This window comes from Scatophagus argus, chromosome 12 (genome assembly GCF_020382885.2).
Source record: "Scatophagus argus isolate fScaArg1 chromosome 12, fScaArg1.pri, whole genome shotgun sequence".
NCBI classification, from domain to species: domain Eukaryota; kingdom Metazoa; phylum Chordata; class Actinopteri; family Scatophagidae; genus Scatophagus; species Scatophagus argus.
Genome location: NC_058504.1, coordinates 22,667,372 through 22,688,050, shown reverse-complemented (window position 1 = coordinate 22,688,050; position 20,679 = coordinate 22,667,372). Strand labels below are relative to the sequence as shown.

The 20,679-nt window shown below is 41.6% G+C and overlaps 3 protein-coding genes across 8 annotated transcripts; 1 reads left to right on the top strand and 2 right to left on the bottom strand.

The window, feature by feature from the left end:
* Nucleotides 1-290: 290 nt before the first annotated feature.
* LOC124068139 (MRN complex interacting protein) lies at nt 291-5,650 on the top strand. Its single transcript, XM_046406090.1, has 7 exons — nt 291-445; nt 2,472-2,531; nt 3,098-3,204; nt 3,283-3,361; nt 3,488-3,588; nt 4,175-4,238; nt 4,783-5,650. The coding sequence occupies exons 1-7, from the start codon at nt 386-388 to the stop codon at nt 5,323-5,325; spliced, it is 1,014 nt and encodes a 337-aa protein (XP_046262046.1). The 5' UTR covers nt 291-385; the 3' UTR covers nt 5,326-5,650.
* sqstm1 (sequestosome 1) lies at nt 5,573-9,492 on the bottom strand. 2 transcript variants are annotated; one of them, XM_046406089.1, is made up of 8 exons: nt 9,155-9,492; nt 8,088-8,183; nt 7,610-7,902; nt 7,148-7,298; nt 6,920-6,988; nt 6,537-6,691; nt 6,089-6,377; nt 5,573-6,000 (listed from the first exon to the last, which is right to left on the bottom strand). In XM_046406089.1, exons 1-8 carry the CDS (start codon nt 9,318-9,320, stop codon nt 5,837-5,839), a joined length of 1,383 nt encoding a protein of 460 aa, XP_046262045.1. In that variant the 5' UTR covers nt 9,321-9,492; the 3' UTR covers nt 5,573-5,836. The 2 variants fall into 2 exon arrangements, with proteins under 2 accessions (XP_046262045.1, XP_046262044.1); XM_046406088.1 differs by having other exon boundaries at nt 7,148-7,301; nt 9,155-9,491.
* Nucleotides 9,493-10,637: 1,145 nt separating this feature from the next.
* rnf4 (ring finger protein 4) lies at nt 10,638-18,623 on the bottom strand. 5 transcript variants are annotated; one of them, XM_046406093.1, is made up of 8 exons: nt 18,578-18,623; nt 14,068-14,098; nt 11,887-12,106; nt 11,724-11,803; nt 11,575-11,587; nt 11,348-11,471; nt 11,188-11,239; nt 10,638-11,103 (listed from the first exon to the last, which is right to left on the bottom strand). In XM_046406093.1, the coding sequence occupies exons 2-8, from the start codon at nt 14,077-14,079 to the stop codon at nt 10,954-10,956; spliced, it is 651 nt and encodes a 216-aa protein (XP_046262049.1). In that variant the 5' UTR covers nt 14,080-14,098; nt 18,578-18,623; the 3' UTR covers nt 10,638-10,953. The 5 variants fall into 5 exon arrangements, with proteins under 5 accessions (XP_046262049.1, XP_046262048.1, XP_046262047.1 ...); XM_046406092.1 differs by lacking the exon at nt 18,578-18,623 and adding an exon at nt 18,132-18,568; XM_046406091.1 differs by lacking the exon at nt 18,578-18,623 and adding an exon at nt 14,639-14,853.
* Between the last annotated feature and the right edge of the window lie 2,056 nt (nt 18,624-20,679).

The following is a 20,679-nucleotide window of genomic DNA, read 5'->3' as shown; positions in this document are numbered from 1 at the left end:
TATGCAACTAAAAAGTAAAATCCATCATCCATCTGTCACAACTGGTCTTTTCCCATTTTGTAGGCTATTGTAGTATATATAGGTTGATATTATTTTTCTATATTTTTAAAATTATATACAAATTATAAAGTATGTATTAAAATATGGTATAAATAATATATAAATCCTTAGGTCCCTTAACTAACACAACAAACAAAACTAGTCACCAGAATCAATGTCATTGTCCCCCCGACCTACAGGGGGTGCTCTGCGCTGATACAACACTCGCTGCTGCCGCTGTCACGTGTGCTGTGACGTGTTACCGCGGTTTAAACATATCCCGGGAAAAGCTCAGACGGAGGCTCTAAGAAGAACCAGAATTGGAGTCGTTTAATGTCAGTCCGTCATGGTTCAGGAGTTCCACGTCGTTAGGTGCTTTTCCTGTCAGACCTTCCAGGTTCAACAGGTAACAAATAAACTCGAGCTGAACTGAATTATAGACTAAACACTAACATCCTGGTTAACCGCTGTAATTAAACTGTCGACGAGTCGTTGCTCCCTCAAGGTATAATACACATACATGAGTCAGTGAATAAAATAAACAAATTTAACATGTTTCATCTGTAGATATATGAATGGGAATTTGATACAGTGTCGGAGGCGTGTGTTCATTCCTATTAAAGTTCCTAAAAAAGTTCGATCTCCAGGCGTAAAATTACCTTATCTATATAGCGCCTGCGTTGTGCGGACAACTTCCGGTTTGGAATTGCGCTCACAATATTACAATATTACAGTGCTTCTCAAATAGTGGGGCGCGCCCCCCTGGGGGGGCGCGGTGCGATGCCAGGGGGGGCGCGTGTGACCCTGGGGAACATGCTTTTTTTGCCGTACTAGAATAAAGTGTAATTGCACATCCACTACAGTAGTTGGCAGTGGCGCTCTCATTGTCAGAGTGTGCGCAGGGAGTATTAGCTCTATGGTGTAGCGGCTTTTTTGCACCGAGCAGGCGATATGAAGTGCAGTAAACGAACCCTTAAGAGACAACATGAAGACATTTTTAACAGGGATGAGAAGAAAGGCGGAGAGAGACGAAGATAATGAGACAAAAGTAACTCACCCGAAAGCTAAGACGAGGAAATATTACGAAGCATATGTAGCGCTTGGCTTCACTGTGACTACAGTGGGAGACGACAGACCGGTGTGTTTACTGTCTAAACATGCTGGCAGCGGACAGCATGAAGCCAAATAAATTAAGGCGCCACTTGAAGACATTACATCCCAATCATGCTGATAAGCCGCTGGAGTTTTTTCAGCCAAAACGTGCCGAATATTGCCAACAATCATCCCGCTTTGTGAATGCTACTTCAGTAAACCAGCGAGCACTGTTAGCATCATATTATTACATATTATTAAATATTATTACATATTATTATTACTATTATTTATAGTCGCGGCGGAGAGGGGGGGCGCGAATTGTTTTCTACTTGCTGGGGGGGGGGCGCAACAGAAAATAATTGAGAAGCACTGCAATATTAGCAGATGGGACACGGGCCACGTCAGATTAAATAAAAATGGATTCTGTCATTTTTGGTAGTCCTTATCAAGGTGATATATTTTCAAGCGTTTTTTTTTGTTTTGTTTTGTTTTTTTTTTGATTAGTTTAGTTTTAATTGGCTATTAGCTGAGCGCTGACTGGGTCAGACGGACAATACCATAGCCCTTCAACGGACAGCCTGTCCAATCCCTTTGAATGCCCACTGTGCCAGAAATTGGCTGCAATTCACCTAGTGGGCACGGAAGTGAATGGAACTAGATGGCTAAAATGCTTATTTACTCCTACTTCCAGAAAAAAAGTTCATTTTTTTTGTTTTTGCAAATATAGTACCGATTATATATCAGAATTCAATGCCCGTTCTTTATACTTACAGCAGACGTTCAAAGGATGGAGAAAACAAAACATAAACTTAGTGCTTGATTGTTGTGTGATACCAAAATGGCAAATGTCGTAAACTGGCGCGTTACGTCTCAGACACTTAAATAATAACACAGAAAGGTATTTCATTACAAAAGCCGCGAAAATCTAATCTAATAGAAGTTTATCTATTGTCTCTTTCGCTTATATTGAAAACATAAAGAATATTGGCCTCTTTTTTTTTTTTACACTGTAAGCTACAACTCCATAAACCCCCATTCATTTTGGACGACCTCGCGAGCGCCCCCTACATAACAGAAAGTTCCAGAGAGTGCCAATTCTTTCTTTAAGAGTTTCTTTGGCTATACCGCAGCTCACCAACCGGTCACTACTGCTCTGTTTCACAAGTTACCATCAAAAACTTTCATACCATTTGAAGGTTTGAACAGGATGAGGTCTCATCAATTTAAAAGTTCTGAAGTATGTGTTTTGTCCTTAAAGTTTTTTGTTTTGTTTTTTTGCTGTCTCATTGTTGTTATTAAGACCACACAATGTGTTTTCCATGTGCTGTGTCTGTCAGGTGAAAAAGGTGAACAAGTGGAGGTGTAAACTGTGTGGAGAGAAACAGTCGCTGCTGAAGGTCAGAACTTAACTTCAACTCTTAAAAGCTGTACTGACTGATGCTTTTGGCCAGTTGTTGTCAGCAGAAACAATCAGTGAACGCAGCATAAAATGTCAACTTAAAGTTGATTAAACTTATCATGAAACAGTTGTTCTTGTCCACATCAGCAGTTACAGAGCAAGATGAGCATTCATTTGAATTCACAATGCAACCTCTTGTTTTTCATTTAGAGCAGCCGTACTGTCAACAGCATATCTCACATGGAGCTCCAGTGGTGCTAATAGACAATTAAAATGATAATTTTATAGCCATGTCAACATCATACCAGTTTATCATTACAGTTTCAATGAGTGCCTCTGTAGAATATGTCACAGACTTGGAAAAAAAAAAGTCACGTGAATGGCATTTTCTTTCTCTCTGAATCAGGGGGAACAAAAATCATGAACAGAATGAATGATAACAACAGTAAAACTTTGCTTCTAAGTCTGATGATGTGTTAACATGAATAAACATGTGATCTGATCCCCAAGTAACAATGGGTATTCAGAGTCTGCATTACAGACTTTGTGCTGATTGGTCTGCAGGAGTTTGGACGAGGCTCTGGGATTGACTGCAGACGCCATGTTCAGAAACTGAACGCCATGAGAGGCGTCATGATGGAGGAGCAGGAGTGCAACGCCTGGTCTCTATGGTAACCAACTTGTGCCGCAATACACAACAGGTGTTCTCACCTGTCACTGCTTCCTGATGCTCTGATGGTTGTTAACAGGGAGCAGGAGGGGGCAGATGGAGAGGATGAACCAGAGGAACAGAGAGACGACCTGGTGTCCGCACACACACACACTCAGGTGCTGTACTTTTAAACGGTCTACCTTAGTTTTTCCTGTTTAATATTCAAATGTGTCTAATGAAGGATGTCAAACGTATTTATCCTCTGAGCTCTGTTTCTCTCTCACTGTCTTCATTTGACACAGACTCAGGTGAGCTGCTGGAGCAAATACCTGGACACAGCCAATGAGGACGTGGAGAAAGAGGAGGATGTTTTGATGGACAGGCAGCAGCCTGTGGTTGACAGGTGTGACTTTAGAGAGTGTTTATGTCATTAGAGGCCGCGTGCACCTGAATGTCATTCAGCAAAGTGATTTATAATGTGTTTGTCAGTCGTAAACTTTTATTTCTCGTCGCAGTTAAACACTAAGTATTTCATTTGCAGCTCAGCTCAGGTATTCTAATGAGTCTGTCCATGATAAATGTAATATATAACAACTGTTACTGATATATTCCATAGGTTATATATTTTGTTACAATATCCTGAGCTTCTCTAGATATTAAGAACTAACCAATAATTACACCAGTAAATAAGTGTTATGCTGACATCAGAAAATAATTAAAAACAAATAATGTAATAATAACAGGTAGTAGGTGTTCTCACTAAAGAAAATGTGAATGCATTAGACAGGATGCAATATGGTTGCATCTTATCTAAAACTTGTGTAATCAGCCCCATATTCAAGATGAGTCGTCAAAAATATTTTTATGTTTTACAGAAAGAGAAAAGAGTGATTGAGATAAAAACTCATGTAGATCCTTAAAGTTTAATGTTTAATTGTAAATCTCTTTTTGAAAAGCTATGTGATGTTTAACACATTGTGTTCTGACAGGAAAAGGAAGAGAAGGGAGGAATGGACAAACAGACAAGCAGAGGACAGCTGGACACCTGAACAGGTAACATTCTGACATCACCAGCGCTATTTACCAACTCTGATGAAACCCACCTGACATGCACTTAGTTGAGTGACAGATGTGGAGTCCTTGTGTTAAGCTAGGCTGACACTGCAGTAGCTCAGCATGGATTTCAGATCAGAGATTTGGAGCCAGGCAAAGCTGTCCTAATTTTCATCACATTGTCATTATGTCAGTAAATTGAAATAATAACAATTATATCAGTTAGATTTCATATATGTGGTCCATTTTTTTTTATATTGTCTGTTTGAGACCCACTGATCATCTCAGCTGCTAACAGTTTAACAACAGAGCTGCATATGTACACAAATCAACATATTGACATATGTAAATATAAAAAGTCTGTTACATTTTGTTTTATTTTTGTGATGATAATGTTGCAGTACAGTAGTGAGGTACAGGTTTGATAAAACGAACAGAGGACTCAGGATGTTTCTCAGAGGAACTCCACACATTATTAAACACAGAGAAAATGTTGGACTGTTCTTTTAAACAATCAGTTTCACATATTGACTTCTCTCTGCAGTCAAACTGGTCCAGTCTGATGAAGAGGCCTGTTAAACCCTCAGCTATAAACACAACCACCAGTCCTCCCATCCTGAACAGCACCAGTCATCCCAATCTGAGAAGCACTAGTCCTCCCAGCCTGAACAACACCAGTCATCCCAATCTGAGAAGCACTAGTCCTCCCAGCCTGAACAACACCAGTCATCCCAATCTGAGAAGCACTAGTCCTCCCAGCCTGAACAACACCAGTCATCCCAATCTGAGAAGCACCAGTAAGAACAGCACCAGTCCTCCCAGTAAGAAAAGTGTTAACACTCCCAGTGTGAGTTCTGGTCCAGTGAGCAGATGGGCTCGTTTTCTCAGTTCTGACTGTCAGGTGCATGAAGAGGGGGAGGAGTTGTCTGTCAATGGGAGGAGTCAGTCCATGTGTGAGGCTGCCTCTCTGTCCCACAATGACACCATCCAACAGACTCCACCACTGGCCAGGCCCCACCCCATGCTTACTGTTTCCTCCATGTTTCAGAGTGGAGATGACTTTGACGATGAGTTTTTTACATGCTGACGTTTTAGACAACTGACTAATCAATTAATCAGCCAATCGTTTCAGCTCTGAATTATCCATTCACTAAATCTGTGAAGTGTTGGAGGATAACTGTCACTGTTAACATGAACATATTCTCTTTGTATTTAGACTATAGACTGCATGAATGAGAAAGTGCTCATATGCGAACGCCTGCTTCTGAACATGTGAGCAGATTTATTGATCAGAAGGCAGTGAACTTCACTTTAAATTTAAAAACTCCAGCAAGTTCAGTTCTTCATGTTTTTATTGTTCAGATTAAACCAAAACAGCAATATGAAACGAAAATAAAGATGAGAAACCATAATCAATGAGTTAAAGTGATTGAATTATGAGACAAAGTATTGATTAGGGACAGTCACCAGATTACAGATTATACACTTGTTACAGGAAGCAGGAATATCTGACTGTAGTTTAAATCAAGGTTAGATTTCATTTGTTATAATAATGATGGTAAGATGATGATGTCATCAGATGCATCATGCTGATGTCATCAGGGCTTGCGTGGGCGGTTCTCTTTCGCGTACTGGATGGCATCAAGTGCAGCGCCAATATCGAAGTTTTTGGCCTGAAGCAGACGAGTCAACCAGCCACCTTCATCAGTGAAGCCCATCGACAGCATGAGAGACAGAGACTCCACCAGGCGAGGGTCTGCCTCTGTGAAGGGGAAGAACAAATGTAAGGAAACATCAAGACATCAGGCATAACAGATTGGGGGGGTGGGTGGGAGGGGGTGCAGTCTAACCTTGGGGCAGATGCGGGTACAGAGCTGCCTCCCTCAGACCTGTGGGACCCTGCGGTCCAGGCGGTGGGCTCTGCGGTCCAGGCGGTGGGACCTGCGGTCCAGACGGTGGGACCTGCGGGCCAGACGGTGGGCCTTGCGGTCCAGATGGCGGGCCTTGTGGTCCAGATGGCGGGCCCTGGGTCTGGTCTTGATGCTCATCCCCAGGCTGGAGGGACTGCAGCTCTCCGGTGGAGGGGTCGACTTCCCTGGGGCTCAGGTGAGTCCACTCTTCATCAGAGTCTCTACATACCTGAAGATGAGAGACTGGGTCAGGTTCACTTGCTGTACTGGACTAATGTAGGTCAGTGCACCAAATATATTATTAACACCAGCTAGGAATATGTTAGGAAACATCACATAGGTGAGCTGTTGTAAATGCCTGAAATATTTTTTATGACAATGAACTGACCTTTGACCCCTCTTTGGTTTCACCCACACTGCTCGCTCCACCCCCAGCACTGGTCCCATCTGTCTCAACATCTCCCTCACCTCCCCCACTCTGAGAGGGAGGGGTCACCTTGGTCCTCTGACCCTCGTGCTCCACATCGATGTCCACGTCAATACCTACACAAACGCACATCATCACTTCCTGTTTGAACTCTAAGTTAGCATCACATGCCTTACAACTAACAGAACCTCCTATAGCTGCACCATAGAAGATTCTGTTAGTTGTAACAAAACCTCCTATAGCTGTACTATTACTTTAAAAAGACATCACTTCCTGTAAAAAAAAAAAATTCACTCTAAAAACTGCCAGACACCTGTACTGATCTCAGGTGTTGAGTCACTCACCCAGTGGGCTCAACATGGCGGCCACACCCTCTCCGATGTTCTTCAGGAAGTCCACGTTAGCCTGAGAGTCTGCAGACAGAGGTCAAAGATCATTCATGATGTCATTACTGATGAAGTCCTTCAAGGTTATCATTCATAACTTGTTTTATTGATTATTAATTTGATCATCATCAGTTTATCAAGAAACAATCAAATAAAATCAAATAACAGAAAGTTTCTGACACTGACCAGAGGGGGTGCTGTTATCAGCAGCAGGTCTAAAGGGTCTTTGTTGGTCCTGGTCCTGGTCCTGGTCCTGGCTCAGGTTCTGAGCAGGGTTCTGGTTCATGTTCCACATGCAGTGTCTCAGCCTCTTCATCCACTTACCCCGAGGAAACCACTGCTGCAGCAGACAGTAAAGAAACAATTCACCAAAACATCCTGACAGTCACAGTGCAGGGCTGAAAATGACACCCTCAGGAAAATCACTGAAACTACTGACTATATGTCTATAAAGATTGATGAAGAATCTCCCTCAATAATTAAGTTTACTAACTAAACTCAGTCTGTTCAGTAAGCTACTAATATTTTTTTTTTAATGTCAAAGCTGCTTTGATTCAACCCACAGAGGTTAGCAGTGACTCAGAGTACAGTGTGAATTCACTGTACTCTGGGCATGGTCAGCAGGTTTTTTCCCATGATGCCCCTCACCTGCATTGGGTGCCAGATGGGCAGCAGAGCATGCTCAGTGTGCTTCCCTTGGGCCTGGCAGGTGGAGCACAGGTCGTAATTCGGACAAACCGAGCACTTGAAGCGAGTTCCCACCACGGGACCATCACAGCCGTCACAGGTGACACTGGGGTGTAGCACAGGGGGCGGGCCCATGTGAGGAGGTGGGCCCATGTGAGGAGGTGGGCCATGTTGAGGTCCAGGGGGAGGAGGGTGGCCAAACATGAATGGAGGGAAAGCATGAAGAGGGAAGTCTCGACGATGCTCCTTCTTTTCTGAAAGAGTTCAGTAAAACTTTGTTAGACAAATGCAAAGAGTTTGTTCTTTGTATGTTAATTATTAACCCAGGCCTTTCAGAATAAAAGCTGGTCTCTACATAAAACTCTTTCCTCCATTTGTTTATTCCTTTTCTGTTATCAATGATGAAGTTGACATTCAGGTGGGGTTCAGGTGTTAGTACCTTTGATGAAGACACGGAAGGTGCTGTCCTTCATGCAGGCAAGACCCATCATCAGTTCATCATCAGAGGAAAATGCCACCAGGTCTCCATCTTCATCTGAAACACAAACACACTTGTCATCAACACTCCCAATGTAATGATGATTTATATTTTATTTACTCAACATTATCATTACTATTATGGCAATTTATGAAGCTAATTATTTTTATATCTAAATGTAAATTGACAAAGACAAAGTAAAATGCAAAATTTAAGTGACCAGTTATGTTAGATGATTATCACATCAATCACAACATGTTATCAGAGACATGTTTTGCTAGTGTGTTCTGTTGGCTAGAAAGTGACTGTAGTAAACTTCATTACATAAATGAAAATATTCTTTTTGAGTGTACATATTCAAGAGCCTCTGGGATGATCACACGTTCAAAAGGCAATAAAGTGCACGTAAAATTATTGTGACCATAAGTTTCTTTGTAGCCTTGCACCAGTAAAGTCTCCAAAGCACATGGGAAGGAAATATGACAAGGTTACATTTAAATAAATTTGAATGTGTAATAGTGGGTAATGCTGTGCAGTGTCCTGATTGTGTTAAAATCCGGTTACTGCCAAGTTTATTTGTTTCTCCTTTTGTGTAATGTTATTTTTTTTCTCATTTATTTGACAATGTGGTCCTTGGACATTTCTTAACAATTGTGAGTGGGTTTTAAGCAAAGAGAGGCTGATTTAACTTGTGTTTGTTTCAGTTAGATCATTGTTGTTTTTACAGATTTCATGAGAGAAAAATGGGCACATCTGAGCTCATACAGAATTTATAGCTATTTAAAAGATTTTTTAGCCGTGTCCGTACTCAAAGGCTTTAAACTCCGCAAGAAAACGCTTAATTTTAACTGTAAGTTGAAGGAGTTCACAATGTTTTTAAAAAATACATCATATTTTGCCGTAAAAATATGTCGTAGATTTATGTACATTAATTTTAATAACTGACCACTACAAGCTGAAACCGTTGTCTCTCAGGGTTACCGAACACTCTCAGGTCATTTATTTGTTTGAATAATTTTAACATTTACCTCTGTAGTACATGCTAAAGCCGTTGTTCAGGTTATTAAACACATCCGCGGTTTTCCTGCTCAGATACTCGAAGCTGCAAGAAACGTCTTGATCGACCGCGAACCTCCGGACCTCTTTCGTCGACTCATCTTTTCCAAGCAGGTAGGCCTTCACTGTAACCGACATTGTGCTCCAGTTAACAGGTACACCGCAGACTCTGATCTGAAGCAAATCGAACCAAACTTCAGGTAGAAAACACGAACTTCTCGAGACTTTAAGACTCTCTGAACCACGATGAAAAACTTTGTGACGCAGCTTTAAATCCTCTCGAGCTCCTTCTTGTTTACTTCCGCGATAAACGCCCACATAGTCAGCACGAGTGAATATCTGCGCGGCCTCCCATTGGTTCGTTGACGAAGTCCAGCCCACAAGACCAATGAGAAGCCGAGGAATGACTATGCACTTTGAGGGAATGAGGGAATTTCCCCTCTGAGTCACCTCACCAATCAGGTTTAACTGGATTGGCGTTCATATAAAGAAAAATACTGCAGCGTCATCGTTATGAGACGCATGATGAAAGATTCAAGCTGTAACTGAAATCTAAAATGTTTAATAAAGTACAAAAACATGAAGATTTAATAACGTTAGATGACTTAAATTAATTAGGAAAAAGGTGTTTGTGCGTTCAATTGTTCTGTTGAATCAATGGCTCGACTTATTGTTTTTGTTCTAAAATGTACTAATAACGAATGAGAGGCATATGACGGTTTCTATGTTAACATATTTTATGCTTTTGTTCAGAAAATTAAATAGAGATAAATAAACAATAAACTGTATATATATTACATGCCATTAAACATGTGAAATGCTGAATAACTGAAAAAATATTTACAAAATGTAATTCAGAATAAACAAGTGCAATAGACAAAAACAACTCTTAAGTTACTCATTTGAACACTATTGCTGTAGCACATAATGATCATCAGACCTTTGTTTCAGCTTTGTTTGTTTTTTTTCTTCTAGAAGGTGCTCGGGATAACGTCATTCCGTGTTAATGTTCCAGCCAATCAGCAGCAGAGATTGTGTCAGGTGAAAGTCTTATGACCTGATTCTGAAGTGACTCAATAGTCACAAGATGTATACAAACAAACTGGTGTGATAAGAGAACTACAGGATGCTATGACATCACAGGCTGCATCACTCTACACTAACAGCTGCTGTACAATCACGTTACACAAAGAGCTTCAAATAAAAAAGCTCTGAAAACAACAAACCTGAGTTTTAATTCTTTTTCAATTGGCATTTAACTAATGTTATTATCATTTATTCCATTATAGTCCTACAGTTAATTTTTGAACCTTTGAGCACAGTCCAACTACAGATGATGCTCCACTGGAGAAGTTACTGTTAGGGGTCTGTGTACTATTTGATGTTGTGTCTGGTGTTGTTTGTCGTCAGTAAAAAAAAAAAAAAAAAACTACTGAAAGAAAAAAAATACTCAACTTTTCAGAGAACTGAAAAGAATTTATTGGTACTTGAACACATTATTAACCACAATACAAAATAATGTTCAGCTCTTAATAGATGATCTCAGACAAATGAAAACACAAAATTGAGCTGAAAACTGAAGAATAAACTCTATCAAATATATTCATTATAATCAATAATATACATCAATCAATAATCAAACAGGTATCACTCTTTTAATGCTGCTCTGACAGATTTTTGATTCAGAATAAAAAAAATTCAGCAGCTCCTGATCTGATGATGTCACTGGAAAACAACAGCAGCTCAGGTGTGTGATGATGTTAGAGTGATGTCAGATGTAGAGGGGGTGATACTGGCGGTGGGTCAGTCTTTTCCTGCAGGTGGGACAGGTGTGTGATGATGTCAGAGTGTCTCTCAGACATTGGCTGCAGAAAACGTGACCGCATTTTGTGGAAACAACCAATCGGCCGCTCTCAGTGATCTGTGAAGGAAAGAACAACCAGCCAATCAGGGCACAGGCTTCTATATGCTCTTCATTTGTGTAACAGGTGTGTTTGAGTCTCACCTCAGAGTACGAGTCCAAACAGATGGGACAGCTGATCGTCCCTGGAGTCGACCTGAAACACAGAGAGGCTCTGATTTCTACTGAGGTCGATTAACTGCAAGTACTTTAAAGATCTTTTTAGCAGGGATCAGGTGGATCAGTTCTGTTGTAGATCTGTTACCTGGATGAGCTACTGGTATGTAGAGAGGGAGCTATTGAAGTGCTGAGGACATGCGGTATGTCCTCATCTTCATCGCTGCTGACAACGTAACTCTCACCTGTGGTGACCCTCCTGTTCCGAGTACCTGATGGAGGGCACCAAGATAAATGTTGGACTGTTCCTTCAGTGGAACATTACTTTAACATGTTGCCTGTCAAATGAAACTCAGGAAGAATAAGAAGTTTTACCTTCATCCACCAGCTGGATCATCACAGCAGCAGAAGAAGAATAATAAACACAAACAACAGCAGAGGAAGAACAGTTAGTTTTCCCCTGACAGATCGACAACTAGTTACCAACTGTTCAGTGTGTGTTCCTCTCCATGTGTAGTAATTACCAGCACTGAGTCGTTGTTGGTCAGGTCAACGACAGCAGTTTCTGATGCCTCACAGGTCAGATCCACCACCTCCTCCACACCTGAAGACATATTAGTTATTGATTATTGCTGAGATCGGAGGACGCTAATCAATAACAGAACCAAAACACCAAAATGTACTGACTGTCCTCAGTGTTGTCCATCACGTCGATGGTCTCTGTGGGAGGGTCACCATCAGACGTCCTACTAATGTTAGCTGCCCTGTTAGCCACTCTGCTAGCTGCTCTGTTCCCGTTAGCTGCTCTGTTAGCGTTAGCTGTCCTCCTTGTGTTAGCCCTTCTGCTAGTCTTGGTGCTGGGTCTGGAAACGAGAGGACTTCCTGTAGTCCTCCTCTTCCTCTGAGCCTGAACACACATATCATAACACACACTAATTACAACACGGTGGTGAGCAGGGCTCTATCCACCTCCACACGTGACAAAGGGTTTCTGTCTGTCTGTCTGAGTTAACAGAAACTCCAGTCAGCTGGGCTCTATAGGGCTCAAAAGTGTGATGTAGCAGAGTGGGAAAACCGCAATGCATTGTGGGCAACTGAAAAGTGTGTTTAAGCCAGCTGCATGTGTGACGCTGCTCTTGTGTTCCGTTGTTTTGTTTTAACAAGTTAAAACATGGTGCAAACGTGCTGTGTCGTTAACTGCCACAATCGTTCACATGATCGCTTCGGTTAAAAAACGATGGGGTGAGATTTTTCTCATTTCCAACGTGAAAGCAAAGCCAAGGACCTCGGATCTGTGAGCTAACAAGGAGATGAAGAACGGCCTGGAGAGTAGCCGTGAGACGACCAAACATCACTTTCAACGCGATCACCTGACATGTTGGTGTGTTCATGACATTTTCAGACTGGTGTTGGTGGTGTTTTTCTGAAAATAAAATGAATGGCTGTTAATCTTCCTCTGCTTATTTCTATTTGTCCTTAACATGTCATTGATATGTCAGGCACAGGAAAATCTCCTCACCTGCTACTTGCTCATATGGCGACAAACACCAGGCCTGCACTTTACAAAGAAAGTTAATAAAACTGTGCCTGATGGTGATAATAACTATTATAGTTCACTAGCAATATATGAAACGATATTCCAACTCCTTTAATTGAGACCATCCTATTTACTCAAGCAGTCATGTCTGAACACTTCTTGTTTTAAAGTCTTTTCAGTTTGTTACAATCAGTCTTGTGCAGTGCAGTGACACCGTTGAAGTCCCAGTAACAGTGCAAATAAGGTGCCATCAGCAAAAGACTGTGTGCAAACAGATAAATAACACTGCAAATGAGGTAACAAATGATAATACAATATGCAAACCCAGATGAATATCACTACACGTTCTCATATGTATCGATTCCACCAGTTCTATTAATTTTTTCGAGGTACCGAGCCTTTGGAACAGGCTCCAGCTTGTCTCGGTACGTCCATTGTCTTTCTCTTTTGTACGGCCCATTTTTTCAGGGTGTGTCCCTCTCTCTCTTACATCACCGTATCTAACGCAAAGTAATGTAAGCAAAAAACGTTTGCCTGCAAAAATGGCAAACACGGCACACAATACATTGTGAGATCACGTGCCCTTTCGAGCCCTATACTATGAAGCAAGCTTGACAAATCCTAAAATGACAACCACAGCAGATGAGTATCATGACGGTGGTCATCCACTTTCTTTGGTAACTCAGGTTTTCTTCATCAGGCTTTGTGAGCTTTTCATTAAGTTTAAGCCTTTTGCTTGTGTACATGAATCAACATTTCGCTTTACATTCTCTCATGCAGGCCAGTCAATCAATTGGATCGCTGATGAAACATGGCTTCATCCTTCTCTCTCACGCCACCCAGGATACACAGAAAGCCCAGAGCCAAGTGCAGAGGAGCAGAATTTCTTGTTTGACTGGTGTGCAGAAATGCACTCCTTGTGCGAACAGCCAGGCTACTGCTCACAACTGACTACTCTTCCTCTCTTCTTATCTGCTTCATTTCAATTCAAAGGGGCTTTATTGACATGGTATGGAATTTTGATATAAAAAAAAACAAATGAGTGAGAACTATACAAACAGAAACATGTTTTCAAGTAAATGTATGTTTGTGCACAGTTTGTGTATCTTAGTCACTCACTGCCCCCCAGGATGTGGTATGTTGATATATATTCAGGCACTATGATAAACCCTGTCTCCTTGTCCAAGGAGTATTGTAAAGTCCTTTGAAATGTAAGAATAACAGTTGAATTTGTTTAGGTAAATGTTCCTTATTTCATTGGATATTGTACCTTATAGGAATTTTAGAGAGCAATGTAATAGTTGTTTTAAGAGATGAAGAAGAAAACTTACAGCGCTGCTCATATCAGAGACACTGGAGACCCTGCAGAAGAAACAGACACAGATGTTCAAGAGAAACATATCGAGGCTAATCCACAGGCAGACCATCTGTCTGACTGTAAACGTGAATCTGAGAGCACATCTGACGAGTCTGTGGCCATCAACACACGCTGAGAATTAAGTATTACGCTGAACAGTTTAAAGTTTACTTAGTTAAATAACTGTTACTTAGCTAACCATGTAATCTGACTAAAACCTGACAGTTAAACAGTCAAACATTCTGACGTTAGCCTCCTTCCACAACCATTAGCATTCAGTTAGCTAGCAACCGACTGTAGCAAATGTTCTGTAAAAATCTTCTTCCCTTTATAAAGCGTTTCCTGTGCACCTGCGGTCTGACGTTTTAGGCTTTCTAAATAAATGATGAGTGTCTATTTAGTTAAGAGGGACAAGTTGGGGGTTTGGGCTGACTTTGGGTTCAGCTAAGGTTTAAAACTTCCGATGGAGGAACGGATCACAGCACCGGTAACAACAGTTAGCGGTTAGCATCTGACAGTTAGCAGTAGTTAGCATCTTCGCTTACCGTCCACGTGTTTTCTCTTCTGTTCGCAGTTATCACTTAATTGCGGTGCAGTTCAGCGGCTGCATTAACGTTCAGATACGTAAACAATAAAACCTCAAAATAAATTAGATTATTTCCGATCAGCTGATGCTAATGTTATCATCTACCGCCTATTTCAGGAGATTATTCTTCTTCGTCTTCTGGCAAATAATGTTACGGTACAATACCGCCACCAACTGGTATGGAGTGTAGATCAAGATGACAAAAACCCCCAAACAAAAAGACAAAAACCTATATCTATATTCTCTTAATTAGACCGGATATTGCATAATGACGTAATACGATTTGGTAACAAACGTCTGAACTTTAACTTCCCTAAGACTTTTAATTAACTGTATTCTTTAATTAACTGTATTCTAAACACATTTGAGGTGTTTGACCCCCATTTTTCCATTGTTTTTAAACACGAAATGGAATAATAAAAGGCAAAGAATGGTAATGATAGGCCTTTATTAGTCTTGCACTGAGGAAATTCACATTGTCACAGCAGCGCAAGGATAGCAAAATAAAGGTCAAGTAAAAAAAGGAGGATATTTAAACCCTTTTCCAACAAAACAAAACAAAAAAAAACAAATCAAAAACACAATACATCCACATGATATTTACAGAATCAGAATTTCACAATTTTAGCAGTTAAAAAAATAATAATAATAAAAAAATAAACTCTATTGCACTAGGATGGAGGATTATTGCACAGTGATTTACTGAGATTCAGTTTGTGGTGGAGTGCATGGGGTCTGCCGGGAGCAGTGCTGGTTGTACAGCCTCACAGCAGCAGGGAGGAAGGACCTGTGGTAAGGCTCCTTCACACACTTGGGGTGAAGCAGCCTTCTACTGAAGGAGCTGCTCAGTGCTGTCAGAGTCTCATGCAGGGGGTGGAGTCGTTCTCCATCAGAGAGGATAGCTTGGCTATCATCCTTCTCTCTCCCACCACCTGTACTGGGTTGAGGGGGGATCTCTAGGCCAGAGCTGGCCTTCCTGATGACTTTGTCCAGTCTCTTTATGGAGTAGAGATGCTGCTGCCCCAGCAGACCACTCCATGGAACAGGTCTGATGCTACCTCAGAGTCAAAAAAGGTCCTAAAGGAGGGCCCCCCGCACTCCAAAGGACCCAAGTCTCCTCAGCAGGTACAGTCTGCTCTGGTCCTTCCTGCACAGTGCAGTGGAGTTGTCTGCCCAGTCCAGTTTGCTGTTGAGGTGAACACCCAGGTACTTGTAGGAGTCAACTATCTCAATGTCCATTCCCTGGATGTTCACAGGTGTTGGGGGTGAATGACCACACATGCAGAAATCCACCCCCAGCTCCTTTGTTTTCCCCACATTGATCTGCAGGAATTTCCACTGGCACTAATTCAAAGTCCTGCATCAGTTCTCACTCTCCATCATTCTCCTGAGTTATGAGGCCAACAATAGCAGAGTCAGAGAACTTCTGCAGATGACAGTCCATTGAGTTGTGTCTAAAGTCCACAGTGTAGAAGGTGAAAAGGAATGGAGCCAGGTGCCCCCGTGCTGCAGACCACCGTGTCAGACACTCAGTTCCATGCCCTCACGTACTGTGGGCAGTTATTGAGTTAATCCTGTAGCCACATTGTAAGGTACTGGTCCACCCCCAAGTGCCCCAACTTGTCCCTCAGCAGCACAGGCGGTATGGTGTTGAAAGTGCTGGAGAAATCAGAGAACATGACCCTCACAATGCTCCCAGGCTTGTCCAGCTGAGAGAGGGCCCTGTGTAGGAGGTAGGTAAGACCGTGTCATCCACTCCAATGCCAGGCTGGTAGGCGGACTGGAGTGGGTCCATCAATGGGCTCACCAAATGGCGAAGGTGTATGAGGACCAGCCTCTCCAGAGTCTTCATGAGGTGAGATGTCAGTGCCACTGGTCTGTAGCTGTTCAGGTACTTGGGGTGCGGTGTCTTCGGTACTGGTACCACAGCTGTGGCACTCTTCCCAGCCTCAAGCTCATGGTGAACATGTTCTCCACTACCCCACACAGCTGGTCTGTGCAGGACTTGAGGAGCCTGGAGCTAATGCCATCTGGACCTGCAGCCTTCATCGCCTTTATTCTCCTAGTGTGCTGGAAGATGGCTGGGTGGGGTGAGGTCAAGGTGAAAGATTCAAAAGAATAAAGAATGGTCAGACAATAATATAGGCTAGCTGTATGTAAAAATAAGGGGCCTAAAACATAAAGTCTATATGCAAGTCATGTTCTGAAAATTTTAGACAATATAAACATTGCAAAGAATATTGAATAGATACACATGGAGTGGATGATTCAGTACAGCATATGCATCTGTCTATATAGCTGAGCACCCAGAGACAACTTTGATTGTAAAAGGTGCTATATACTGTAAATAAAATTGAATTTAATTGAATTGAATAGCCATGTGACTTTCTACATAGTAGGTTTATTTGAGGATTATCAATCTGGCTTTGGAGCTCATCATAGCACAGAGACAGCATTAGTCAAAGTCACAAATGACCCTCTACTTGCATCAGACAATAAAGCAAAAATGCGAAAGGAAATGTTAAAAACGTATTGAATCTCACTCAATCTGGCAAGATAGTCTTAGATTATATAGGAAGGCCCTACGGACTGCCACAGCAGCCTATTACTCGAAATTAATTGAGGATAACAAGCATAACCCCAGATTGACAAGATATCGACATGACAAGATTTTAAACCTTAGAGACAAAATTCAACACTACTGACCTCAGCTGGTAGTGATCTACCTTCTCTCTCTCTCTCTCTCACACACACACACACACACACACACACACACACACACACACACACACACACACACACAAGCTTTAGAAACAGCAGTAGAACCAGATAATCACCTCGACTGCTTTTCTCCCATTTACCCTCATAAGTTATATTCACTTATATGTTCATCCAAGCCGACAACATGCCTCTTAGACCCCATCCCTACTAAGCTACTCAAAGACGTTTTAGCCTTACTTAGCATCTGTCTATTAGACATGATCAATCTGTCCCTGATAACAGGCTATGTACCCCAGTCCTTTAAAGCAGCTGTAGTCAAACCTCTCCTTAAAAAACACACACTTGACCCAGAGGTTTTAAGCAACCATAGACCAATATCTAATCTTCCATTTCTTTCCAAGATCCTTGAAAGAACAGTCGCCAATCAGCTATGTGACTTTCTACCTAGTAATAGTTTATTTGAGGATATTTAATCTGGCTTTAGAGCTCATCATAGCACAGAGACAGTATTGTTCAAAGTCACAAATGACCCTCTACTTGCATCAGATGAGGGACTTCTCTCCTTGTACTGTTAGACCTTAGTGCTGCATTTGACACCACTGACCATTCTATCTTATTACACAGATTGGAACACCTAATTGGCATCAAAGGAACTGCATTAAGCTGTTTCAGTCTTATTTATCAGATCGATCTCAATTTGTTCATGTTAATGATGCATTGTCCATACTCACCAAAGTTAGTCGCAGAGTTCCCCAAGGTTCTGTCCTCAGGCCAGTACTATTTATCCTTTATGTGTGTGGCAAAGGTTGGAAAATTTGTTGTTAAGAAAATAATTAAGGTAAAGTGTATTAGATAAAAAGACGACAACGCCACCTAGGTTAGAGAGCCTGGGACTCTGTTTAAACAAACGACAGGTCCATAATTAAAATCAAAGCTGAACAGAGGTAAAAAGAGGTTTTCACAAGATTTATGATAATGAAATAAAACCACCCCAACGTCTCCCCTGAGAGTCCAAACAGTCTCGGGTTAGTCTCACTCTCCGACCGGACCGAAGTGCCGAGAAAAAAAAAGGAGGGCCTGGTCAGAATGTTGATACACTGGTCTGTTAAAATAAACAACAAGAGTACTTAGCTGCAAGAGGGGTGCATCGCGACCACACAAGCCCACGCTGCTTCACCTTTACTCCGGCCGGTAATTAAAGTCCACTTTCCGCGGGTCTTACGCTGAATCTGCACTGTTCCTGGGGAATAGTGTCCCGTTATTCACCCAAGCTGCTGCACTTCGGGTGTGGGTGCTCTTCCGCAGTGGCGGTGGTCTCTTGGCCGTCTGGCTGCTCGCTGGGGTCCTTCATTCCGCCGCGCCTTTACTGCCGCTTTCCCGAGAAAAAGGATTACACCTGCGCTTACCACCTGTGGCTTGTTGCGCTGATTATCCTGCTGCCAGGGCGAGTCCGTGTGTAGTTCAGGGTCAGTTAGAAAAAGAAACGCTACATGCAATTCAAATAAATCCCAACCGAAGTAACACAAACACTGCAAAAATAACACAAAGTCACACGACACGCAGTATTCCATAATATTAAATCACAATAAAGTAAAACATGCAACACTAAAACTGACCCCGCCACATGTGCTCCCCTTGGGTGATATTATTAGGAAACACTCCATACATTTTTACCGTTATGTAGATGACACACAACTGTACTTGTCAATGAAACCAATCAGCTAACCAAACTTCAGTCGTGCCTTAAAGACATAAAAACTTGGATGACTTGCAATTTTCTGCTTCTAAATTCATACAAAACTGAAGTTATTGTTCTGGGCCCTAAACACATTAGAAACAAATTATTTAATGATAGAGCAGTTCTAGATGGCTTAACATTGGCCTCCACTGTAGGGAATCTAGGAGCTATTTTTGATCAGGACATGTCCTTTAACTCACACATAAGACACATTTCAAAAACTGCCTTCTTTCACCTCTGCAATATTGCAAAAATTGTGCACATTCTGAGTCACAAAGATGCAGAAAAATTAGTCCATGAATTTATTACTTTCAGGCTGGATTATTGTAACTGTCTTTTATCAGGTTGCTCCAATAAGTCTCCAAAGATTCTCCAGTTAATGCAGAACGCTTCTGCACAATTACTCACAAGAACCAGCATTAAAGATCATATTTCTCCCATACTGGCTTCTCTACATTGGCTGCCTGTAAAATCCAGGATAGAGTTTAAAATTCTTCTCCTCACATATAAAGCCCTCAACCGCCAGGCACCATCATATCTTAAAGAGTTGATAGTATCCTATTATCCCACCAGAGCTTTATGTTCCCAAGATGCAGGGTTGTTTGTGGTTCCTGGAGTCTTCAACAGTAGATCAGGAACCAGAGCCTTTAGTCATCAAGCTCCTCTACTGTGGAACCATCTTCCGGTATCCGTCCGGGAGGCGGACAGCCTCTCTACGTTGAAGAGTAGACTTAAAACTTTCCTTTTTTAAAAAGCTTATAGTTAGGGCTGGCCTTGGCCGGCCCCTAGTTATGCTGCTATAGACTTAGACTGTCGGGGGTCCTCCCATGATGCACTGAGCTCTTTCTTCCTCTCCCTCTCCTTCTGCACACATTTATGTCCCATTAATGGATATCACTAACTCAAATTCTTCCCTGGAGTCCTTGTGCTTTCTCGTCTCGCAGGTTGCCATGGATCGTGGTTGGACCTCCTGCTGAGGTCCTGCTTGAAACCTACTGTGATTACTACTGTTTAGTCATAATTTATTTTAATTTTCTTACTACTAGTACAGCTACAACCATTATTATTGTTACTACTATTGTTATCATAATCACCATAGTACCTTCTACTTCATCATTGTCATTATCTACAGTTCCATAACTTTTGGTATTATTGCTGTTGCTACGCATTTCTGTTTCTGTGCCCCTTTGAAATTATAAACAGCCTATAAAGTATGCAGGATTTATATTGTCAATGACTTTGTGTAATGAAATGTATATGTTGAGAACTGTCCATTTCAACTGTAATAATATCTATATCTATAATGGAAGTCAGTAGAGGTTTGAGGAAAACCTCCTTACTAAAACTGCCCTCACTGTCTACCCCTTTATATAAACATGCAATAAATATTTTATAACATACAGTGATGTAGGTGTAAACAGACATGTTGATGTCCAGTGTTTATTATTGTTCAGGTTTTGCTATAACTTCATCTATGAAGACGACTAAGGTTTCATAGTTGATAACAAACACAGTATTAAACGTTTAAATCTGATTATAGC

Coding starts and splice junctions, on each gene's coding strand:
- LOC124068139 (XM_046406090.1), top strand. CDS start 386: ATGGTTCAGGAGTTCCACGTCGTTAGGTGCTTTTCCTGTCAGACCTTC. Junction 3,589..4,174: donor CAGCAGCCTGTGGTTGACAG/GTGTGACTTTAG, acceptor GTGTTCTGACAG/GAAAAGGAAGAGAAGGGAGG. Junction 4,239..4,782: donor ACAGCTGGACACCTGAACAG/GTAACATTCTGA, acceptor TTCTCTCTGCAG/TCAAACTGGTCCAGTCTGAT.
- sqstm1 (XM_046406088.1), bottom strand. CDS start 9,320: ATGTCGGTTACAGTGAAGGCCTACCTGCTTGGAAAAGATGAGTCGACG. Junction 7,903..8,087: donor CTTCCGTGTCTTCATCAAAG/GTACTAACACCT, acceptor GAACTCTTTCAG/AAAAGAAGGAGCATCGTCGA. Junction 6,001..6,088: donor GTACCCGCATCTGCCCCAAG/GTTAGACTGCAC, acceptor TCCCCTTCACAG/AGGCAGACCCTCGCCTGGTG.
- rnf4 (XM_046406093.1), bottom strand. Junction 11,240..11,347: donor CATACCAGTAGCTCATCCAG/GTAACAGATCTA, acceptor TCTGTGTTTCAG/GTCGACTCCAGGGACGATCA. Junction 11,104..11,187: donor GTTTGGACTCGTACTCTGAG/GTGAGACTCAAA, acceptor TTTCCTTCACAG/ATCACTGAGAGCGGCCGATT.